This window comes from Choloepus didactylus, chromosome 11, assembly GCF_015220235.1.
Source record: "Choloepus didactylus isolate mChoDid1 chromosome 11, mChoDid1.pri, whole genome shotgun sequence".
In the NCBI taxonomy this organism is placed as follows: Eukaryota; Metazoa; Chordata; class Mammalia; order Pilosa; family Megalonychidae; genus Choloepus; species Choloepus didactylus.
In genome coordinates, this window is record NC_051317.1 from 31,966,627 (window position 1) to 31,990,815 (window position 24,189).

The following is a 24,189-nucleotide window of genomic DNA, read 5'->3' on the forward strand; positions in this document are numbered from 1 at the left end:
TATAACTGGGAATTTTATCACTGAGTTTTCTTATCATTTTATTTCCCAGTCACCTAAGTCAACTAACTCATCCCTGGCTTCATCTCTTTGATTCCTAAGTCAAACTTTGGAAAATATTTTGATTCATCTGTTTTTTGATAACAATGGTATTATTGGAAATTTTGCTACATGTTAAGATATTTGTGATAATGGAAGAAAATGTTGAGGCATGTGGTAGTTTGAGACTGTTATGTCCCCCAGAAAAGGTCATGTTCTTTTACTCCATTCCTGTGGGAGCAGACTTGCTGTGGGTGGGACCTTTTGGTTGGGTTATTTCAATTGAGATGTGAGCCAACATCACAATTCAAGGTGGGTCTTAATCATTTTACTGGAGTCCTTTATGAGAGGATCAAGGAGCGATGAAACCAAGAGAACATAGAGAGAAAAGCCCCAGAGAAGCTAAGAGAGGATCCATAGGACACAGAGAGGAAGCCACTAGACTCAGAAGCTGAAGGCAACGGAACCTGGGAGCGAAGGACCAGCAGATGCCAGCCATGTGCCTTCCCATGTGACAGAGGTGTCCCAGATGGCAGCAGCCTATCTTCAGAGTCCAGGTATCATCCTGTTGATGCTTTGAATTGGACATTTTCATGCTTAAGAACTGTAAATTGAAATTTAATAAATCTCTATTGTAAATGCCAATCCATTTCTAGTATATTTGGCAAACTAAGCCAAGGCATTTCTTTTTTTTGCTGGTTATTTTAGATGTTTCACTTCTACTTATTCTAATAATTTCCCAAAGGTAGAATGGTGCAGAGCAAAATTCAGTAAAAAGCAAGTCTATTTAGAGGTTTTCTTACTTAATGATCCACTCACAGAAGATGATGTTCGAGTGAGCATGGTATATTCAAGAGAGAAACGGGGGAGGATTTATGTTTAGTATTAATTACACAACTGAGAAATAGTTCTCTCCATCAAAGAGCCGCTTTAAAAACTTTGTATTGTTCTTTGGGTTTGTGGTAGAGACATCCGTGACAGCATATGAATCAAACTAATTGTAACTTTTACTGGGTTATGAAAAAAAATGACATGTGCGTTCTTCCAAATTAAGTCTTTCGCACACAAATTACCGGTTGTCACCGTAAATCAAGCAACATGTGTTCTGAACTCATCCGCTAGAAAATTAGCTATTGAGTGGGGAAAAGAGATACTTTTGTTTGCAGCAAAACTCAAGTTGACTTTTCTTTTCTTCATCTAAAAATAAGTGTCACAGAACCACTGATTTGCAAGCTTCTGTGGGGGGAGACACCTTCGGATTGTTTGCTCCAGCCCTTCATTGTGAGGTGAGGAAAATGAGAGGCCCAGGGAGGTGAAGGGACTGCGTCAAAATGTCAAATCAAGTTAGTGGCCGAGCTCAGACTCGAGTTCTGAGTGTAGTAAACTTGCTGCCCACCGTCGTCCAGAATCACTCTTGCAAGACGGCCACAAGGTCAACCAGCGACTGAAATTTGGGATGCAACCAGATCCTTGTGCTAGCGAATACAATCATGACACAAAGAAGAGGTACAGCTGGGGTACACATCCAGGTTTGTTGACTCCAACATCCATGCTGTGAACGACTGTACTCTCCCGCCTTAGCTGAGAAATAGATAACTTGGAAACCATTGTTTTCCAAGCTGATATATTTTATAGCTTTTGTCAAGCCTGAAGTGCTGAGTAACATATGAGATACAGATTATGGAAATGATGACAAAAGTGTCCTTTGGATAAAGGGAATAGCCTTTGTTGCCTTTATGTTCCCGGTCAGTGACAGGTTTGATGTTTCTGTGGTGCCTTTAAGGGTGATTTTTCAAGAGACCTTTTTCTACCCCAGGAGTCACCCAGCCACAGCCCGTGGGCCCAGTCTGGCCTGTCCCCTGCTTACATGAGGCTTCATGAGCTAAGAATGACTTATACATTGAGAAACTATCAAAAGAAGAATGATATTTCATGACACATGAATATTATATGGAATTAAAATGTCAGTGTCCATCAGCAAACTTTTATTGGAACCAAGCTGCGCTCTTTCATTTATGCCTTGTCAAGGGCTGCTTTCACACTGTAATGACGGGGTTATGACTGAGGTGGCAGGACCTGAGAAGCCTAAACTATCTTCTCTGTGGCCCTGCGAACCCTGCTCGATATCATGTGCACCTAGACTCTATCTCATGAGCTGATTCCTTCCAGTGCTGCAACTGCATCACTTCACCTGCAGGCTGCAAGTGCCCAGAGAAGGCGGCAGTGTAGGCGGCAGGGCAGGTAGAGTAGAGACAAGAGTTGAGAATGTTTGAATAAGCAGGGGCCAGCAAAGGAGGCACTGGGGATGAAGAAGCAGCCAGGAGAAGTCTGAGGAAGATGGAGCAGGCTTGAGGAGCAGAGCCCCAGGCTCAGGGACTGTTTGCACTTGCTTCTGCCCAGGCTGTGTGGGGGCTGCCAAGTTGTCCATTGTGGGGCCACCTTGGCAGGACCTCACTGGCAGCCAGCCCAGCATGTCTCCAATTTTACTCTCAGCCTGACCAGGCACAGATACCTTTGAATTTGGTCTTGTTTTGTCTCTTGTTTGTTCAGCACAAAATAGCCCTACTAGGCTTGTGTCGGTAACCCTGGACGTTCTCCAAGGCTTTGTGAATTTCAGATAATTCCCAGAGGACAAGAAGTATAATCTAATTGCCAAGTCATTCCATCATAGTCTTCAGTGTCTTCATCTGCCAGGGCAACTATGACAAATGACACGCACACTGGTTGGCTTAAGAAACAGGAATTTACTGTCTCACGGTTTCAGAGGTTACGAGTCCAAAATCAAGGTATGCACAACCATGTTTCCTCCTGGAGCCGTAGTGTTCGGTGCTGGCTTGCCACAATCCTTGTGCCCCCTGGCTTACATCTCTGCCTCCATCAGCTGGCGATCTGCCTCGTTCTCTGGCTTCTTCTGAGTTCTGTCTGAACTTCCTCTGCCTCATAAGGATTCCAGTCACATGGATGAAGGCCCAGTCTGACTCAGTTTAGCCTCGTCTAACTAGAATCCTCAAAGACCCTACTCACAAATGAGTCCACGCCTTAACTAGTAATCATATCTTCAAATATCCTGTTTGCAAATGGGTTCACACCATTTGTAGGGGTTAGGACTTGAGCATGTCTGCTGTAGGGATATGGTTCAATGCCCAACATTAAGCAAATCTGAATTTTCTAAGTATACAGCGTACAAGACAGGCCAGGAAACAGGATGCCGAGAGCAGGTTTTCTCACCCTCAGCACTACTGACACTTGGAGCCAGACACTTCTCTGTGGTGGGGGAATGCCTGTGCGTTACAGGATATTTAACAGCATCCCTGGCCTGCACCCACGACAGGTGAGTAGCACAATCCCTCAGCCCCACCGCAGACATGACCACCCCAGATGTCTCCAGATATTTCCAGGTGACCCTGGGAGATGAGCAGGGGAGGGCAAAATCACCCCCAGTTGACCTGGCCAGCAAAGCAGGAGCTGGAAGGACAGAATGGGCAGTAGCCAGAGGCCACAGAGGGGACTAGGAGGTGAGCTCACCAAGGGCAGCCCTGGGAAATGTTTCCACTGTCCCCTGGATTTGGCTGTCAGGCCACTGGTCCTGTCTCTGGGGCCTTCTCACCCCTCTTAATAAACTTCCATCAGCCGGATACCCAGACGCTGTTGGTTCTTTGCCCTCCTGTGACCGATGGAATAAGGATAAGTGGAGGATGAGGGAAGGGAGGGGGCAGGTCCCATGAGTTCAGGCCCCCAGCTGGACAGGGGCCCAAAGATTAGTCTCCGGTCTCAGTGCCTCTGTCTTGGGACTGACCCTGGCTTTGGGGTTGGATTGGTCCCCACAGCTCCCCGCCATTTTCAGTTGTGACAATGGTGGGTTTTTGCATTTTTTCTAATGTATCTGGAACCCAGTGGGAGCACCCTTTAAAGTAGCTAGTGAACCATACTTGCAGGCTTCTGCCTCCACTTTCAACCTCTCTTCTGACCTTATGGGAGGTGGACTTGTTTGCCCTCCAAGCTGTAGTTTGGGAGTGGGGGGTGGGAGGTGCTGCCCACTTTTCTACAGACCGAAGGAGGGCAGTGTGGGTGGCAGGGGAGAGCGCAGATGGCCTGCACTGTCTTTCCTAGGAGAGTTGCTCGTTCTATTCTGAGGTTTAGTTAAATGTCCTTTTCCCAAGAGGCAAGCCCTTAGAGGGTAGCTGCATCCACATCCATGTCCGTGGGGGACAAACTCAGGTTCAAATCCAGTCCCCAGCCTCGAGGCTTTCACTGTCACGGAGGGCATCAGTCTCGTTGTTTGTCGACTCTGTCTCCACCACGATTTCCACCATCCCTTCTTCAGAAAAAGAAATCATTGAAGACACATTCAGTTTGCTTCTCTCCGAGTTTGTAGATGTTCTCTGGATGTTGTCGATTCAGTGAAACTGCTCTGGAGGGGAGGACTGGGGAGGCACAGTTAAGCGCCACATGCACCCCACCCTCTGCCCTGCTTTCGAGTCTTCTCATTTTGGCCATTGGTTTTTGAACTGTGTGAAACTGGGCCACACCCCTCCTTTGTGTTGTTGCTGTAATTGGTGATGTTTCTTTGCTGCTTTTTAGACATTTTGGCTTATTTTGTTAAGTAGTTTGGGAGGGAAGTTCTGCCTTATACATTTAATATGACACCCTAATTTGGCCACCTGTTTTATTTTTATTTACATTCTTATGCTTATCAGCCAACAGAGCCATAAGTATTGATCACCTAGTAAGTGTAATACACATCTAGAATTGTAAAGGTTATGAAATTAAAATGAATAATCTCTGCCCTGCCTCGAGTGACTTGGACTATAATTGGGAGAGCCAATGTGAGTGAACGAGTTAGAGAGAAATTTAAGGAAAAGTGGGCATTACCGTGAAACAAACTGTAGTTCAGAGAAAAGAATGATGTGTGTGGGCTCAGACTCCTCAAAGGAGAATTTCTCGGTCAGAGGCTGACCAAGAACGGGCTCTCTGGGTGCCCAGCACTCCCCTCGGCCCTTCACACGCACAAATTCTCGAACCCCCACACACCCCCATGAGGCAGGGGTTCTTTTCAGCCTCGTTAAAAGGAGGGGCAAGAGCAGATCTTTACAGAGAATTAGGAAGTAGGTCAGTGAAGGAAAAGGTAAAGCAAATGCAGAATCGACAAAACCCAAAATATAACAGAAGAATGTGCAGGGAGGAATTAGCAGACCCAACTATCTTAAAAGTGTCAGGAATGGAATGGTGGGAAGTTGTATAGGAAGGACTGGATCAGATTACAAATGTTGTGGAAATGTTTAGACTTGAAGGTCCTCAGCAGTAGTGGGGTGGGGGGGATCCATGAGTTTAACAGGCAAATTGATTTTGTTAATATTTATTATTGTTGATACCAGGTTAGTGTTGTTAACAAAATACAACTGACAAGTGTATAGGTTTATTGATGGAAACATTCAACTGCAATAGAATACTTATGAGCACAAGAATTTATCATCTTTCTCGAAATAATCATTTCAAAAGTTAATAGATAATTCTATTGCACTTTTTAAATTTATGCTACTTTGAAACATGATTTCTTATTCCACAGTTTAGCAGCATTGAGTAAAGGGTAAATAAGGATCAGATATTTTATGTGACTTTCACAATTTTGAATGAAAATCGAGTATGAAGTCTAAATTCCAGCTATTGAAGTCAGTGTTTTGCATATGTCTTTTTAAGATCTTCTGCTCTATCATATGCAAAGAACATCTTGTTTTGCGCAGCATGGTGTAGTGCATTTTTATCATCTACAGAGTGCATTTTAGTAAAATCAATAGATGGAGAACAGAACATCCCCAAATATTTCAATGGCTCACTTAAGAGTAAATCACGGAACATATCTGAGAATGCCATTTATTTAATTTCCTCCTTTCCCTTCAAAATTGTTCATTAGAAGAAATCTCCCTCAATCCTACCCAATTTTGTTGACTCTCTTTTCTTGACAAAAGCCAATATTCGTTTTTAAAAAATCTGTTTCTGTGACAATCCATACAAATTTACGTTGAACATAGTCTTGAAATAAGTTGAAACACATTCCTTGCATTAACAGACAGTTATTTTGAATCACATTGTCTGTCTTGGTTGTTTTAAGACATGTCTGGGAATTATTTGTCAGGTGGCTATTTGAGGTAGAAGCCAAAAGGTGAGAGTAGTTGGTAGAGAATGAAGGTCTCGGTTACATCTGCCTCTTTCCCTCCCCCTGAGAAGCCAGGCCTCCTTGTGCCCAGCCTGTGTCACTTGAGTCCAGGGTGGATCAAGCATTTGGATGAGATTCAGCAAAAGAGAGATACACTGAATTCAGTGCTGGACACGAGGAGAATTCCTGGAAGGTCAAGTTGGAGTTCAAGGTCAGTGAGGCTTGACTTGAACTTGGGGTTCCTGGAGGTGCTGACTCCTGGGTCCCCTCATGAAATCTGAGTCTCCAGGTTTACTAGATAAATGATTTAACCCTTGAATCCACCAAGCCCTTGGAACCAAGACTATTTGGAAGAAGGTGTCATCCAACCTGTGTTAGGTGGACAAGATGGCCACAATTGTTCCCCACCCCAGAAACTGGGTGGGCTCATGGTTCACTTTGGCTGATAGACTATGGGGAAGTGACGCTGTGTGAGTTCAGAGGCCCTGGAGCCTCCTGTGTCCTTCTGGGGCTGCTACCCTGAGCCACGACTAAGGAGGCATTCCAGCCTGGTGGAGGAAGAGTAGCCATGGGGAGGAGAACCGAGGCCTCAGGGACCCCCAGCAGAACCACCAGATGTGTAACTGCATCCATCTCGGACCTTCTGAGTAGTGACCCTCAGCTGAACGCTGTCATGTGGTTGATGAAACCAGAGGAGGAATCACCAGCCAATCCACAGGATCATGAGAAAAAGGCACCATTTGATGTCCTAAGCTGTTATATTTGGGGATGATTTTTTTTGCAACAATAGATAATTGAAATATATTCCAAAATCCATGCAGTATTGGAGCTCCCATCAGCCTGGGCCCAGGAGCTAGTGTGGACGGTGTCATTTTCCTTAGAAATCACCACATAGGGTTTGATATTTTACCGGACGTCGGCATACACGTGTCAGTTTAGTGCTTTTAAAACTGTGTTTACCGTTTGACAAATACTGTATCGGCATGATGAAGTTGAGAATTCTCAAGCTTATACATGCTGATATAGTTCGTCAAATTTATCCATAAATATGTGTTTTGAAATGAAACGTAGCGTCTTCTCATTACCACTGACTTTCACTCCCATGCAGATCTTGGTTTTTGTTTCTTGGCAGAAAGCTTTGCCCCCTTTCCCCTCTGGCAGGGCTGTTTGTAGGCTGTCCATTCCCTCTTTGGCTCTCCCGCACTGCCCACAGGGCTGGGCACTGTCCAGCTCTCTGTGGAGCTGGAGTAGGCGACAGGAGGGACATTCACCACAGGATTTACACACACATGTGGACTTGTACCAGCAGAATAATAAAAAGGAGTGCCACTTCACCAGCCCTAGGAGATCAGATAGCAGAAGATCTTTAAGAAAAATTAACGAAAGAGAGACTATAAATACTTACCATGCTCCCTCGCTTCCCTGGAAATCTGTGCATGCATGCCAACTAATGTATATTATGACAAAAGTAAAAGAAATGTGTGCATATAAATATATATATAATCTACTTACATATACCCTATGTTCTAGTTTGCTAATGCTGCAGAATGCAAAACACCAGAGACGGGTAGGCTTTTATAAAACGGGGGTCTATTTCGCTACACAGTTACAGTCTTAAGGCCGCAAAGCGTCCAAGGTAACACCTCGGCAATTGGGTACCTTCACCGGAGGATGGCCAATGGCGTCCGGAAAACCTCTGCTAGCTAGGAAGGCAGCTGGCGTCTGCTCCAAAGCTCCGGCCTCAAAGACGGCTTTCTTCCAGGACGTTCCTCTCTAGCAAGCTTGCTCCTCTTCAAAACATCACTCCCAGCTGCACTCACTGAGTTCCCTCTCTCTGAGTCAGCTCATTTATATGGCTCCACTGATCAAGGCCCACCCCGAATGGGCGGGGCCACGCCTCCACGGGAACATCTCATCAAAATCATCACCCACAGCTGGGTGGGGCACATTCCAAGCAACGTCTGCCCCATAAGATTACAAAGATAATGGCATCTGGGGGACACAATACATTCAAACCGGCACACCCTATATGCATATGTGATAATCCTGATGTCATTTCTTTTAATGGAAGAAATCACAGCTTTTCAGCAATTATAAAAAAAGTAATTCAGAATGTACTCCCTTTTCTTCTGCCACACTTAAGTATACCTTCCCACACCCTCCAGACCACCTGCACATGGGAGAAACTTAGAACTGGAAGAAACAACAGAATAGTCAGGTGCCTCTCAGGCTACAAGGAAGACACCAGAGGCCAAGAAGGAGACGCAGTTTACCCTCGATGAGTGGCATTGCTGAGGCCGGAAGAACGTTCTCCTGACTTCTGTCATTGAACAATCAGACTCTTTAATGAGCTGCCAGCAGAAATCTTATTCAGTGTGTCATGAGTCCTTTGTCACTCATCCATCCATTCATTCATTCATGCATCCATCTGACAAATGTCTAAGTGTCCGCTGTGGGCCAGGCTCTGTGCCCTGCACACCACATGGGAATATAATAGTGAAGAAAGTTGGTTTGAGCACACTGAAACCTACAGCCTTGGGGTGGGGTAAGTGGTTTCAGGAGAGTTCAAGGCCACTGTCAGGGAGACCATCAGGTGCTAGAGCATCGTAGGGCGCACAAGCCACTGGGGTAAGGAGGGCAGGGCAGCTGTCAGGGAGGAGCAGATGGAGCAATCAGAAGCCTGCCTGAAGAATTGGCAGGCATAACCTAAGCTAAGGAAGGTGGGCACGGGTGGGCTGCTGTGATGGGGCCAGTGTTCCCCTAGAGGGAGGGACGTGCTCTCCAGGAGGGAGGTGAACTTGGCTCAGGGCTCATGTGATTTGGAAGAGCTGAACCACAGAGTCAGGGAAAGGAGGGGAGAAATGAAGGAGGTGGGGTACATGGGGGAATGACGTGTCTTGTAACCCTTCTGGAGGCTTTGAGCTTTTTCCTGGGGTAGTGGAAACATTCGAGGCTGGGGCTGACCTGACTTGGCTGCTGCTTTGCATTTTAGAAAGATCCCTGCTGCAGCAAGAGAAAGGCTGGGAGGGAGGGAGAACAGGAGGCAGGAAGTCCGGGTGGGAGGTGATTGGCTCAGCAGGTGAGTGTTGGCGGTGGCCTGAGACTGGGTAGTAGCCGTAGGTTAGGGGAGAACGAGTCAGAGTTGGAATGCCGGTCAGACGTGTAAAAGACCGAAATTGTTTATTCGCGGGACATGGGACGGTAAGAGAGAAAGAGAATCAAGAAGGGGACCAAGTTTCCCCTTGGGCCGCTGGGCAGATGGTCAGCCATTTGCAGAACTGAGATTACACGGAGTGGGGCAGCTTTGGGAGGGGAGATGGCAGTTTCCATTTTGGAGATGTTGTGTTTCAGACCCCCACATTGACAGAGATGACTGGTTTGGCTCCCAATACCATTCTCTCATTCTTCTACAGTAAGAAAACCTTTTTAAGCTGGACACGTGGCTTCCCAGAGTAGAGACATACCCAGTCTCCCCTGGAGCTAGGTGTAGCCCTGTGGACCTCTGGCCAATGGCCTGTGCGCAGGAGGAACGGTTTGCTTCCGAGTCATGCACTGGAGAAATGTGTTCTTCCCTTCTAGAAGGATGGGGAACAAGAAGGTGATTGAAGCGTTGGATCACAAAATGCAGGCTGGGGAGGAACAGAAATAAATGGAGGGGAGGGGTAAGAAGGAAAATGTCCAATTGAAGGTCCAAAGGAAGAGCTCACAAGTAGAGCATTGTCCTCAACCAAGGGCAACTTTGCCCCCCAGGAGACACTGACTTTTTCTGAAGGCAGCTTTAGTTGTCACAATTGGGAATTGGGATGATTCTAGGATCTAGTGAATAGAAGCTACTAAAGTCTAGTTAAGTCTATTGGATAGATTCTGCTAAACATCCTGCAATGCACAGGACAGCCTGCCCCACGACCCAGAATTATCCAGCACAAAATGCCACTGGTGAACGCAGGCAGCTGTCTGCGTGCGCTGGGCTCAAGGCTCTTGGGAGCTGCTGTCCACCGCTCTAGGAATGTTTGCCATTTTTTTTTGGCAAAAATGGCAACCAGTGATGCTGTTCTGAAGAGGCTGGAACAGAAGGGTGCAGAGGCAGATCAAATTATTGAATTTCTTAAGAAGCAAGTTGCTCTTCTTAAAGAGAGAGTGATTTTGCAGACAACTTTGAGAGAGGAGAAGAAACTTCGTGCTGAAAATGCTAAACTAAAGAAAGAAATTGAAGAACTGAAACAAGAGCTAATTCAGGCAGAAATTCAAAATGGAATGAAACAAATACCATTCTTTTCTGCTACTCCACTACAAGCTAATTCTACTCTTTCTGAAAATGTGATCCAGTCTACATCAATAACAACTGTATCTTCTGATGCCAACAAACAGATAAATGGAGGTAGAGGAGAAGAAAAGAAGATGAAAGAAAAACTTGAAAAGAAAGGAGAGAAAAAGGAGAAAAAACAGCAGCAATCAATAGCAGGAAGTGCCGATTCTAAGCCAACAGATGTTTCCCATCTGGATCTTAGGATTGGTTGTATCATCGCTGCCAGAAAGCACCCTGACGCAGATTCTTTGTATGTAGAAGAAGTAGATGGGGGCAAAACAGCCCCAAGAACAGTTGTCAGTGGCCTGGTGAATCATGTTCCTCTTGAACAGATGCAAAATTGGATGGTGATTTTACTTTGTAACCTCAAACCTGCAAAGATGAGGGGAGTACTATCCCAAGCAATGGTGATGTGTGCTAGTTCACCAGAGAAAGTTGAAATCTTGACTCCTCCAAATGGATCTCTTCCTGGAGACAGAAAGACTTTTGATTCTTTTCCTGGAGAGCCTGACAAAGAGCTAAATCCTAAGAAGAAGATATGGGAGCAGATACAGCCTGATCTTTACACAAATGACGAGTGTGTGGCTACATACAAAGGCGCTCCCTTTGAGGTGAAAGGGAAGGGAGCGTGCAGGGCTCAAACTATGGCCAACAGTGGAATCAAATAAAAGAAAATGGTTCAGATATTGGAATTCATTGGAGAAAACTTTAGTAACAATAAAAAGAAATACATTTGTCACATGTACCTCAAAGTATGACTGTCTCATTTTCGTGTTATTTCTCTTCTTGACTTTATTATATGTGTTTTACCTGGTGTGTTAGTCAAGGTTCTCTAGGGAAACAGAACCAACAGGAGATATCGGTAAATATGAGATTTTGTAAAAGAATCTCACACAGCTGTGGGGATGCACAAGCCTTAATTCCATAGGGCAGGATGCATGAGTCCAAACTCTAGGGCAGGATGCACAAGTCCAAACTGTGTAGGGCAGGCAGCAAGCTGGCAACTCTGATGAAGTTCTCGATGAACTCCCCAGGAGAGGCTGGCTGGCTGAAGCTGACTTTTTCTCTTCTCCCTTAAAAATCTTCAACTGATTGGATTAAATCCAGTTTATTGAATTCTCTCATTGCAGAAGACACACCTTTCATTTATGTAATCAGTCACAGATGCAGTCAATTGACTGATGATTTAATAAACCAGTCTTCTGGCTTATTAACCAGCAATAAATGTCCTTTCAGTAATGGTTAGGCCAGTGCTTGCTTGACCAGATACCAGGGCACCATCACCTGGCCAAATTGATACATGATCCTAACCACCACACCTGGGATATATTGTTTTAAATTGATTAGGGAAATTACATTTTTACCTAGTTTTTGATCATTTATAATGTAGGAAGGAAGTTTTCTGATAATTTGATTTTCAAGGGTATGCCAATTTGGATGTATTATGTCCCCCAAAATGCCATGTTCTTTGATGCAATCCTGTGGGGGCAGACATATTAGTGTTGATTAGGTTGGAACCTATTGATTGAGTGTTTCCATGGAGATGTGACTTAATCACCTGTGAGCAAGACCTTTGATTGGATAATTTCCATGGAGGTGTTACTGCACCCATTCAGGGTGGGTCTGAATTAAATCACTGGAGCCATGTAAAAGAGCTGACAAACAGAAGGAACTCAGAGCAGTTGTGAGTGACATTTTGGAGAGCAACTGAGAGAGATGTTTTGGAGATGGCCATTGAAAGCAGACTCATGCTAGCCCAGAGTTTGCTCCAGAGAAACAAAGAGAGGATGAAATGCCCAAGAGCAACATTTTGAAGAACGCACAGGAGCTGAGAGAGGAGCTGGAACAAACCCGGGATCAGCTAACAGCCCGCCACATGCCTTCTCAGCGAACAGAGGTTTTCCAGACGCCACTGGCCATCCTTCAGTGAAGGTAGTGCCTTGTCTTACCTTGGACACTTTATGGCCTTAAGACTGTAACTTTGTAACCAAATAGACCCCCTTTAATTAAAGCCAAAAAAAAAAAAAAATTGCCACTGGTGCCCAAGGTGAGAAACACAGATTTAGGGGACAGGAAGACAAGGAAAATGTGTGCAGTGCTGTTGTGAGTGATAGGGACTGGTGAGGACTGTGGCAAGCTATTCAGTGCATGGCCTAGCAAAAGGTGTTCAAAGTCTTCAAACATGCACACACGCAAAGGTACATGCACGTACTCTGCCAGCCAAAAGAGCACATCTGCCCTGCTAGGCTGAGCCCCTGCAGGCTGCTGCTTTGCTTCCCCTAGACTTGAAATTTTGATGAGTCTTAAGAATTTATATGCTCAGAAGAAATAAATGAATTAGAAAACACACCAGTCAGTGTTTCTTGTTACATTACATGCATGATATAAATTCAAGTTATCATTAGATGCAACTTTTGCAACAAAATCTTTTACAAGATGTTTGATTTCTCAAGTCATATAAGCTTCAAGCCCTTGTTTCACTCCTCCCCTCACCCCGCTAATGGGACATAGCTCATGCTGAGCAAGAATGATTGTTTAAAGCTGATATGTCATGTGACTCTCTCCAAAAACATACCTATTAGTGAAACTTGCATGGCAAAGTCCCTGAAAGAAAATCCACAGCCTGATGACTAAGAATGCATTTGCTGAAGACAAAGAGAAAGCATAAAACTGCATTGACGACAATCTGAGCACACAAAGCAGGTATGTAGTCAAGTCAAACAAATGGCAGCAGAAAAGCACTTTTATTTTTTTAGTTCGAACCACAGTCACTTCATTTGAGCTGTTTTAATAAAATTCTAGGGATGTGGCATGGCCTCAGCTCTTTGGCATGATGATTTTTCTGCTTGCATCTTTTAATTTTTATCTAAGGAAGATTAGGACGCTGCTTGATTAGCAGAGTGATTATTAGTGCAGTTTAAATCTCTCTTTTCTCATTTATTACTCTTTCTCTGAAAACTTATTGTGCAGAAATGATGGGGACAGCCCTCAGGAGCAAGTGCATCAAGGCCCAAGTAGGAAAATCCATGGTGGGGGCAGGCATACTAATATTTACAGATGTTATCTGCTGGGCTGTATCCTTCCTATGGAACCTGGCATTGGGACTCTTCATTTATCAGGACAAATAAGCAGCTATTTGAACTCTTCCCCAGCACTGGGAGGCCTTGGACCACTGCCCCAAGCCGGCTACTCAACTTTGCATGCACAACTGAAAAGGTAAATGCCCACTTCAGAATTTGGGCATGTGTTCATGAGGGAAATGTGAAGCAGTTTCAAAAAAGCCCATGGAGATTAGCTCCTATTTGTCCCGTGGCCCAGCTGTTGCTCCGGAGCATTCTCTCGGGTTTGAATTAGATTGACAAGAAGCAGCTGAGGGGCTGCTGAAAGCGTAGGAGATTTTGTAATATTCTTCCCAAGAGCAGTTTTTCTTTGAGGTTCAAGTCTCAGAGTTCAGCCAAGAGTTAGAGAAAAGGGCCACTCCCGCCACTGAAATTAGTGTCCATCATGCTGGAGACGCAACCGTGTGTGACAATTCCTTCCCCTGCCACTAGGTGGGGCTATGCTATTGATTCAGGCGCCAATGTATTTAATGTCTTTTTCTTTTTCTTTTTTTCTTTTTTTTAACCCTAGAGGCTGTTTGGCAAACAGGCTAAGTGCACTTAACCACTAACTACCTCCACGGACTCAAATCCCCACTCCACTGCATTTAGCAAGTCACTCCACCTTTTTTGTCTTTAGGTTCCTTTTCTTAAAAATGGGGAAAATAGTAATACCTGCTCCCTGGTTTGTGAGAACTAAGCAAGATAATGCTTATAAGTCATCTGGAACTGGACCTGGTCTGTGGAAGGTAGTCAAAAATATGTCAAAGAAAGAAAGATTCTTGATTTATGAATGTGACAGCTGCATTCAGGTAGAGGGGTTCTGTAATTTCCCTAGAAGTTTCACTTTTACTTCCATCTAGAAGACTGGCTTGTTGTTCCTAAAACAATTCAGAATGCTCTAAAAGTTAGTTTATAGACCTCCTGTGGGGAACAAATTAGTAGCAACTTCTAAGGGACCAGTGACCCCTCTGGAGCTCCACCCCCTTCCGTCACCCCCACTGGGGGTGTCTTTCCCACTTGTCTCACAGTCCTGTGGTTTCGTGAATCCCGGCATCCAGGCTTGGACAGAGCAGCCCATTGCAGATGAGAATCCTGAACCCACAGTGTCACCACCACGGGGAGAGCTTGGCCTTACACCATGGCTAGACAGACTCCATCCTTTATCCTGAAAGCCCATTGCTTCTGCACCCAATGAAAATAAAATCTCGTTTGTACAATACAGACAAGCATAATCTGTATGGGGGGCTTACACTTGCTCCAGGGAAAGTTGGTGAATTCTCGGGACTTCAGCTTTTAGTGAGAGAAAATCTCTTAGAGAAGTGATCCCCACTTTTTACTGGGGAAGAGAGTGCAAATTGGTTCAGAAATGCCCCCATACCGTGGGGTAGCTCCGACATCACTTGGAGTGACCACACCACGTGGCTGCACCCTCTCCCCTGGCCAGCACTTGGTTCTCTAACTTCTGTTAACTGCAGTCATCCCATGTGAGTGGCAATTCCATTCTGTACACCTTCTTTTTCATAGTGGGCTCCTCTATAGTGTTCCAGTCATCATGTGGAGTTGACCAGTTGTAGTGGGTAGAAAGAGCAGCCAGTGGCCCTGAAGTCAGAAGATCCGAGTTCCATTCAAGCTCCTCAGGGGTCTGGCACCTCACTGCACCCCCCTCCGAGCCACATCTATATGATTTAGCTCTTTTTTTCAAAATGCTTGAAATGTAAATGAAACTGTGTGTATAATGAGAATACAGCATATGCATGTAATGTAAGGACTTACTGCTTGGTAAAAAGGAACAGTACTTTGATAAAGTGCACGTAGGTTTTAATTTGCTCCATTTTCCCTAGACTGTGAAGTAGAGCAGGCCGACCGTCCTTCCCCACACAGAGTCTCAAATGCTCTGCTACTAACGTTATGCCTCAGAACTCTCAGCCCCTCTTCCTCCTTCTTCCTGAACCAGCAGAAACTCAGCTCCCTCCCGTTTTCTTTTTGGGAATCTGAGGGGCCTCTCCCCTCCCTGCAGTCCTTCCTTACCACCGTGTTGGGATTTGAGCTCTTCAGTTCTTTCCTGTGGTGTGACTACTGGTTCTGTGTGTGTGACAGATTGCATCTGAAACCGTGGAGGTAAATTCTAGAAAGGGGCTCCCATGTTCCATAAAGTGCTGCAAACTAAAGCAGACATGGAGAGCTCCAACAACCTCATCCAACAGGCTTATTTTCCGGACAATAAAACTGGAATATAAGGCTGTTATTTGTTTTAGGTCCAATAAAAAATTGGTGTCAGAGGAAGGTCAGATACTCCGATTTTCTCCCATCAGTTCCATTTCTACAAAATGCCACTACCCTCCTCCGTATGTAAATGCAATGGCTAATTTTTATGAAAGTCAAAGAAAGTTAATTCAAGGTCTTGCAAATAAAGAAAGTGTTGTATGTGTTTTGATTGGGTGATGGGAAGCAAGGTTTCTAAGGAGGGACCTAAAAGAAGCAGCAGCAATAGCACTGGTAACAGAAGTTAACTTGGGGACACACTGGTGACGGAAGCTGTGACTGTCAGAGAGTGTTTATGAGCTGAGAGCAGAGAGAAGAAACAGTCACCATCGCAACACGTGCCTTGCCTTGCATCGTGTGTGGTCAGCACGTAGGAAACGAGATTGAGCCAATGCAGTATTAGCAGAACTAAATCACTAAACTTCCAGGGATAAAGTCTGCCTGCTGAGTACTTTCTTGGGTATATCATGAGTTTCATTATTTTCAGACTTCCAAAATATCTAACTGTTGGATTGATCCAAGAGACCAAAACACACAGGAATTGAAGATAAATCTCAAATGTATGTATTGTTGTGATGGGTAGTAGAAGATGAGTAAATGATGGAGCAATTATTTGTATCAAGTTTATGAACACTAGTAATTAATATGTTATTTATTTAAAGCATAAATCCCACTGTCTCTTTAGGTGGGTCTTGAGATCAGAGAGGGAACAGACTTGTGTAGACACTAGGCCATCAACTAAATGTATCAAACTCTCAATTGTACATAATAAGGATATGGGTGTTTTTGTTTTTTAAGTTGTAAAATGTGAACATCTATTTTTCATGCCTGTAGTAACTTACTGGTAAGCTGAATTCCACTTTTCGGGGGTCACCTGTTTCTTCAATATGCAAAAATTTACTTCATTTCCTATCCCTTGAACTTGTGGCAAGTTCAGCTTTGAAACCAGTGTTTTATTCTCCTGGTTTTGCTTGCTTGCCTTGCCCCTGGCTTCATGCTGAGGCCTCTCACACAGTTGGGCCACTGTTCCCACTCCTTCAACATTTTGTTTAAATCCAAAATTTGTACTCACCTCCTCACCTTTAAATGCTGCTCTTTTATTAGATCATTAGTGAGATTTGTGGGATAAAAGAAGACAGTTAGAGTCATAACAGAAATCAATGTAACATGAAATTTCAAGCAGTGGCCGTGTCACCAACCCTTCCCCAGCATGGAGGCCTGCTGGAAGTCCTCTCTCTCCTTGGGCCAAGCCTGCTGATGTGAAGCAGGGTCTCTTCTCCCCCTCCATGGGCCTCCTCCTCTTCCCACTTCCTTCAGCCCACACTGTGTGATGGTCTAAGGAAAAGAACCCAAACCTACTGCTGCTACCTCCTTTTGCAGAACAGTTAAGCTCCCTTTTGGGTGAACATCACCAAATAAGACTTTACCCAGGCTTGGCATTTCAAGAGGGTCAATAAAATGATTTTCAAACATAAACACAGTCTACCCAGGTCTCCACCCTATGCAGCAGCAACAATGAACAGAGCCTTTCTTCAATGTTCCTAAGATGAAATGCTTAACAAGTTATTTATTTAATCATTCATTTGACAAATAATTACCAAGCAAACGCCACTTTCCAGGTCCCCATCAGGGGCTGAGAAAGCAACAGCAAACAAGATTTCCCTTTGTTTCAGTCTCTGTGAATGGAAGGAACCACTGTGGAACATTTATCTCCAACTACTCATGACAAATCTAGTGGTATTTCCCTGAAAAGAAAAATCTAAAAATATTTAGACTAGGGCATCCTTTCCCCAAAGATCAAAATACCTACACAAATTGACCCTTTTATCATTATGAAATAAAATCCGTTTTTTTGATAGTGGCACAGCTGTACCAGCTTTCTTTTCATTAGGGTTTTCATGGCATATCTTTTCTTGGTATACCTTTTTACATCTTTTATTTTCTATATTTCTCTATCCTTATATTTAGGAAATATCTCTTGTAAGTAGTATAGAGTTGCATTTTTGTCTTTTTTTTTAACCCAATCTGTTAATATTAGCCAATTGATTAGAGTATTTATTCCATTTACATTTAATGTAATTCTTGACATAGTAGGTTAATATCTACCACTGTTTGATTTATTCTCTTTGCCCCACCTGTTCTAAGTTTTCTTTCTCTCTTCTTTATTGACTTATTTTGGAGTAATAAAGGATTTCTTTCCCACTTCTATTCAGTTAGCTTGTTAGTTATATATTCTTTTACTCTTCTTTTGATTTGTTACTTTGTTGAAATTATATTCATTCTTGATTGATTATCGTTTTTGCCACTTTCCACACATTGCCTGGACCTCAGAGCACTAAATCCATTTACCCCTTTTCTAACTTTTGTGTTAATGTTATTGTGTATTTTTATTTCTACATTTATTTTAGACCCCACAAGACATTATCCTCATTATTTTGTAGAATCAATAATAATTTATATTTTCCTATATATACACAAGGAAATTTAATTTATTCAAAATTTGTATTTCTCCATTTCTTCATTTAAACCAAAACAAGGGGAATTTAACAAAAAAATTAGAAGAGAATTGTTAAATAGAAATTATTCTCTTAAGTATCTTAAGAACAAATAAACTTTACTTCATCAGGACAGTGTTAGCACTTTTGCGTAGTGTTAGCATCCTGGCCTCTACCTAATTGCCCTTTCTAACCTTCAAAGGAGGAGAATGATAAAACTAATTGGATAGGACTGTTTTTTGAGTTGATTTCTTGAAATTTTATTTGTTCTTACTCGTTGACCTGAGTAGAGCCCCAGGCACCATGTGGCATATAGCGGCTGCTCCTTGACCTTTAGATGCCTTTCCATGTTCCCAGAGTCCCAGGCATGTGGCTTCCTTCGAACACTAGCCCATCCTTCTATCCTCACCTGACATAAGAGCAAGCACGGTGGCGCCCTGCTGGATCATAAGTGATGACAGGGACCTTGTCTCACACTTCTTTGCACGTGCCATTCGTGTTTATCCAGGGGGCTGGCATTGAATGGACGTATGGTGGGTGTCTGCTGAATATGTGAATAAATGAATAAATGAATGAATGAATGACAACACGCAGTTTTGCCAGTTGATAGCACAATACTCTCTACTGTGAGTATTTGGTGGACCTTGGTGGAATTCCACCCCTAGGGACACACTCTGTCACTTGCTGACTTTCCGCTAGCCTTTTCCTGGAGCTGGCCAGGGTGGGGCTGTGTGAGGCCGTCTCGTCTTCATGGAGAGGCACCCCTGGCCCACTTTCTGCTCACCCACTAGATTTTCACATTAGGCACCAAAGTGATGTGCACTGGGATCCTACAGGCAAAGCCCAGCTTCTACTGCCCCCAACACCCTCACCACTTTGTCCACAAAACAGAGGAAAAGAGGAAGAAAATTTGGGAGAGAAACTTCTCCATTCAACAAATGCTGCTCGTCAACACTGAATACCAGTTGCTGAAATCACAATACCTGAAGAATAGTTTTTTCTACAAAACACTAAGCTGTAAAATATTCTAGGATGAATATACACCTTCAATGATTGTTCTTCTGTGATACTTTTCCCCCAAAAATACCATGTATTTTCCTTGGAAAGAATGAATTCTAAGTAAAAATAAGTAAATTAAATATAACATTGCGTTCTAGTATCTATTGTTTACTGGATTTACTGAATTTAGAGAGCAAAATATGAGAAATACACATTATTATTCCTTTGTCCTACCTGTAGTTTCTTATTGATGACATCTTATAGAAGCTAATATTTTTAACTCCACCTTTATAATAGTTTAGAATCACTAAAATGAATTGGTACTCTTCATAGGGGAAATGAAATATTTGAAATATTTGACTTCTTATTCGGGAAGTGTGGAATACTGGTTGACTTTCCAAAATGCAATAAAATGTTCACTTTATCAAATGAACAAGTGGGAGAAAATGAGTGTTTTGTTTTTTTTTTTTATCTTAGGCTGACCACTGGTTTCTGGCACTTTAATATTCTCTCTGCTTCACTGCTTTAAAATCAAAAGCAATAAATAATATCCTCAAGGAAATGACTTTGCCTTCCTTTATTCTCCATGCTGAATAACTCCTACTTAGAGCTCCATAAATAGTAAATAACAGAATAACACACTCTGACCTTAGAAAATCTGTCCTTTTTTATTACATATTTCTACAGTCTGTATTTTAACTCGTTGAAAATGGTCCCTGAATAGGCCTCGCTGCCTGCAGTGATGATTTCAAGTATTCCTTTTGCAGTTATTTTCATTACTTGAAATGTCTTTTTGTTTCTCCCACCCCTTGGTCTTAGGAGCGCCTTCTGCTCTCCTTGCTGCCAGCTCACATAGCCATGGAAATGAAAGCCGAGATCATCCAGAGGCTGCAGGGCCCCAAGGCGGGCCAAATGGAAAACACAAACAACTTTCACAATCTGTACGTCAAGCGACACACCAACGTGAGGTAGGCCACTGTGCTCATGCTTCTCATCAAGTCTGGGGGTCTGTGGGCCTGGTCGGCAACATTGTTAGTTGGGGACCCACATCTCATCTCTTCCTAAGGTCACCTTTATGCATAGAACAGTGTTCCAGTTTGCTAATGCTGCCGGAATGCAAAATACCAGAGATGGATTGGCTGTTATAAAGGAGGCTTATTTGATTACACAGTTACAGCCTTAAGGCCATAAAGTGTCCAAGGTAAGGCATCAACAATCGGGTACCTTCACTGGAGGATGGCCAATGGCGTCCGGAAAACCTCTGTTAGCTGGGAAGGCACATGGCTGGAGTCTGCTTGCTTCCAGGCTGCGTTTCAAAATGGCATTCTCCAAAATGTTGCTCTTGGGGCATTTTGTCCTCTCTTAGCTGCAGCAACTCTTCAAAATGTCACTCTCGGTTGCTCTCCAAAATGTCACTCTTAGCTGCTCTGAGCTCCTTCTGTCTGTGAGCTCTTTTTATAGGACTCCAGTGAACTAATTAAGACCCACCTTGAATGGGTGGGGCCACATTTCCAATGGAAACATTTAATCAAGAGGTCACACCCTAATCAAAGATGTCACTCACAGTTGGGTGGGTCACATCTCCATGGAAACAGCTTAATCCAAAGATTTCAACCTAATCAGCACTAACACATCTGTCCCCCCAAGACTGCAGTAAAGAATATGGCATTTCTGGGGGACATAATGTATACAAACAAGCACAAGCAGTTAACACTCCTCCTACCCTCTTGGTGCCTTTGTGATAAGATAAGGAAATAGGGCCCTCTTTCCTTTATTGGCTTGAGTTGTCCACTCATCATCCTACTTTCCGGGGTTGACAGTCAGTCCCAAAGGGAGAAAGGTAGCATCGAGTCCTTGTTCTAGGAATGCTGTGGTCAGCTCTCATGGCCCCTCTGGCATCTGGAACATTGGGCGTTGCAGTAGGATTTGAGGGGAGGTCAGTGGGCTCTCTAGGCTTGTGGAGCGACCCGAGATGGGCTCTGCAGGGCAGAGCCTCAGTGACACCAGCACATCCCAGAGAAGCTGGGCCTTCTGCTCTCCAGCAGTGATGGTGGGTTTCTGGGATATAGCCAGCCAGTGACCAACGTGGCAGAGGACAGATGTGATCATTCATTAAGTTACCAGGGAAGTTAAAGCTTCTCCCAGACTCACACTTCACTTCCCAGGAAGCCATTCCTGGAATCACAGTACCTGGAAATATAACGAATCATCATCAGGTTAGGAAGGAAGTCACTGTGGGGCCTGCGTCTCCACTGTGCTCTGGTTTGGGGCTCCTGCACCTCTTGTCTCCCAGCCCTGCCCAGAGCGAGGCTCCTGCAGACCACGGTATCTTTGCCCGTCACTGGTTGCCGTGTCTCACCCACTCCTGGTACCACTGCTCTTGGGGTTTGTTCTTTCAACCATTTGATTGTGTTGAGGTGGTGATTTCCATTTGAGTCGTATTATATCATTAAGTAACTTGTGTATATATTTGGCCTCATTCATTATGTTTGATGTTATCAGGTTGACTGTCAGCGAGGGTACCATGTTACCCCCCCCATTCAATAGTTGAGTAACAACTAGAATAGTTGAGCACGTACTAGACTTGGAATCTGGACCTGTTTACCCCCAAGTTCAGGCTCTCTTCAGTGTACAATGCTGCCTCCTAGTCTGGTTCCTTCACTTGAAGGATTTTTGAAGTTCATTAATAGAAACAAAATAACTGTACCTTAAATTCATTGTTAGGACAAATCTCATTTTAGAAAAGTCCCATAGAGATAATACACTCAGCCCAAGCATACACATATGTTGGTTGCTGTACAATAAGAATGCACATCTGGAAGGAGATAGCAGAGAAGCAGTTGCATATCAAGCAGTGTAACTAAGGAAGCATCATTCGATAAATGAAAAATAAGGGGGAAAAATAGAAAGAAAGTAATGTCTCTGCCATTTTTTTTTGAATAATGTAAATAAAATACAAACTAAATATGTTTAAAGAAAATGCATACATGTTAGTGAAGAAAAAGATTAAAACACTGATCTGCCTACGGGTGTTAGCGTGTCACCTACAGAATTAAAGAAAGAACATTGACATTATCTGACAAGTTGTATTGACAAGTTGTACTATTAATTATTCGTTCCAACCTTAACAGTCTGAAATTCAGCAGTATCCCTCTAATTTCAGAAAATAATTTCAAGTCATTTACTGGGTATTTAAAACATGTAAAGATAAACACAGCTCTATCTAAATGGGGCCACGGAATACCTTTAAGTAGCTGTGATACAATCCAGGGACCAAGAGATCCCTAGAGATGACTCAAGATGCTTCTAACCTCAGGCTGATGGTGAACAGTCCTCATGTTTTCTGGGTTGTCAATTTCTGGGTATCAAATTTACCCCAGAACTGAGGGGCTTAGAACAACCATCCACATGATCTCACACAATCTGTGGGTCAGGGATTGGGGAGCAGCTTGATCAGTGATTCTGGCTCGGAGCTTCTCAGGAGGCTTCGGGGCTGATGTCATCTGGAGCTGCTGAAAGACCTGCTTCCAAGGTGGCTCCTGGCACGGTTGGCAGGTGCATGCCGGCTCGTGGCTGGAGGCCTCAGTTCCTCATCACTGGGCCTCTCCAGGGGCTGCTTGAGGGTCCTCAAACATGGTGGCTGGCTTCTCCCATAGCAAGGAATTCAAGAGAAAGCCACGATGCCTTTTATGGCCTAGCCTTGGAAGTCACACTCTGGTCATTTCTGTATCCTATTGGTTGCACAAGTCATCCCTGTGCAGCAGGGAGGGGAGCATATGGGGGTGGTGAATACCAGGAGGTGAGGTCACTAGGGCCAACTCAGAGGCTGGCTGCCACACTGTCGAAGGCAAACGGTTGGTGGAAACAGCCTCAGTTGCTTTCGTTTCCCTTGCAAAATGTTGAATATGATTGCAGTATTGAATTAAATTTAAATCCATAAAATATATTAAATACAATCCTAAGGAAACTTAAATACTTAAATACCAATTTTTTTAAGAAATATGAAAATATATGTCAATTTCATCTGGGAAGAGGAGAGGTATAAGGATCCCCAGGACTCTCTCTTCGGGTCTCCTCTGCTCTCTCCGGCTCTTTCCCAGGACTGTAATTAGCCTCCTCAGAGGTGAACACCCGGAACGCAACCATGGTTCTCCATACCCATTGATCCAATGGATGTCTCCTGCTGGGTGTTCCCCAGACACCACCATCAAACTCAACAAAACCCAGGTTGAACTAATCGTCTTCCAAGACAGGCTTGTTTGGGCTTGTTCAAACCTAGAATTCTGAACCCCTTGGCTTAGTCAGAAACTGGATCTTCACCCTCGATGCTTCCTTCTCCTACAACCCCTGCCCCCGGCATGGAATTACGGAAGATGCCTGGTTAATTCTCATGCCTCAGTATCTCCACTATCTGTCCCCTTCTCTCCATTTCTCCCTGTTTGAGACACACCCCCAGGCTGTCTTGGATTACTGGGATACTGTCCTAACTGAACTTACTGCCTCCAGATTTGTGCAGACAGAGTGATCTTTCTGAAGTGGGGATCTGATCAGTTCTGTGTGGGGTTCCCTTCTTATGTGACCCTGTAATACACAGTGCTTCCTCTTCCATAACCATTTGCAAATTGCATCACCACTGCCTCCTGACTTTTTCAGTCTCCCTGTCGCAGAGGAATTTAGCCCTCTGCAGCCAGCCTGTCTTAGGGCTCCCTCACCCACTATGAGGTCTGGGTCAGGCACACTTTCCCTGAGCCAGCACAGTCAATTCTTCCTCCTGGGCCTTGCTCAGCCTCTATAATCCCTGCCTCTGCAAGGGAGCAAGGGGAGACCAGGTTTGAC

General features: G+C 44.0%; 2 protein-coding genes across 3 annotated transcripts in view; both read left to right on the top strand.

Moving 5' to 3' along the window:
• The window catches only part of ADCY2 (adenylate cyclase 2), a 510,848-nt gene that overhangs the window by 289,535 nt on the left and 197,124 nt on the right, over nt 1–24,189 (top strand). For both annotated transcript variants that reach the window (XR_005210959.1, XM_037799254.1), the window contains exon 5: nt 20,173–20,321. Coding sequence is in view for 1 of the 2 variants with exons in the window: in XM_037799254.1 (XP_037655182.1) it covers nt 20,173–20,321 (149 nt within the window). In the remaining variant the exon portion in view is untranslated. The remainder of the gene's footprint in view (nt 1–20,172; nt 20,322–24,189) is intronic.
• Nucleotides 10,217–11,164, top strand: LOC119506270 (aminoacyl tRNA synthase complex-interacting multifunctional protein 1-like). The gene has a single exon (XM_037799255.1). The coding sequence runs from the start codon at nt 10,223–10,225 to the stop codon at nt 11,162–11,164; it is 942 nt and encodes a 313-aa protein (XP_037655183.1). The 5' UTR covers nt 10,217–10,222.

Bases quoted from the DNA above. Each gene is read 5' to 3' on its own strand.
- LOC119506270 (XM_037799255.1), top strand. From the start codon at position 10,223: ATGGCAACCAGTGATGCTGTTCTGAAGAGGCTGGAACAGAAGGGTGCA.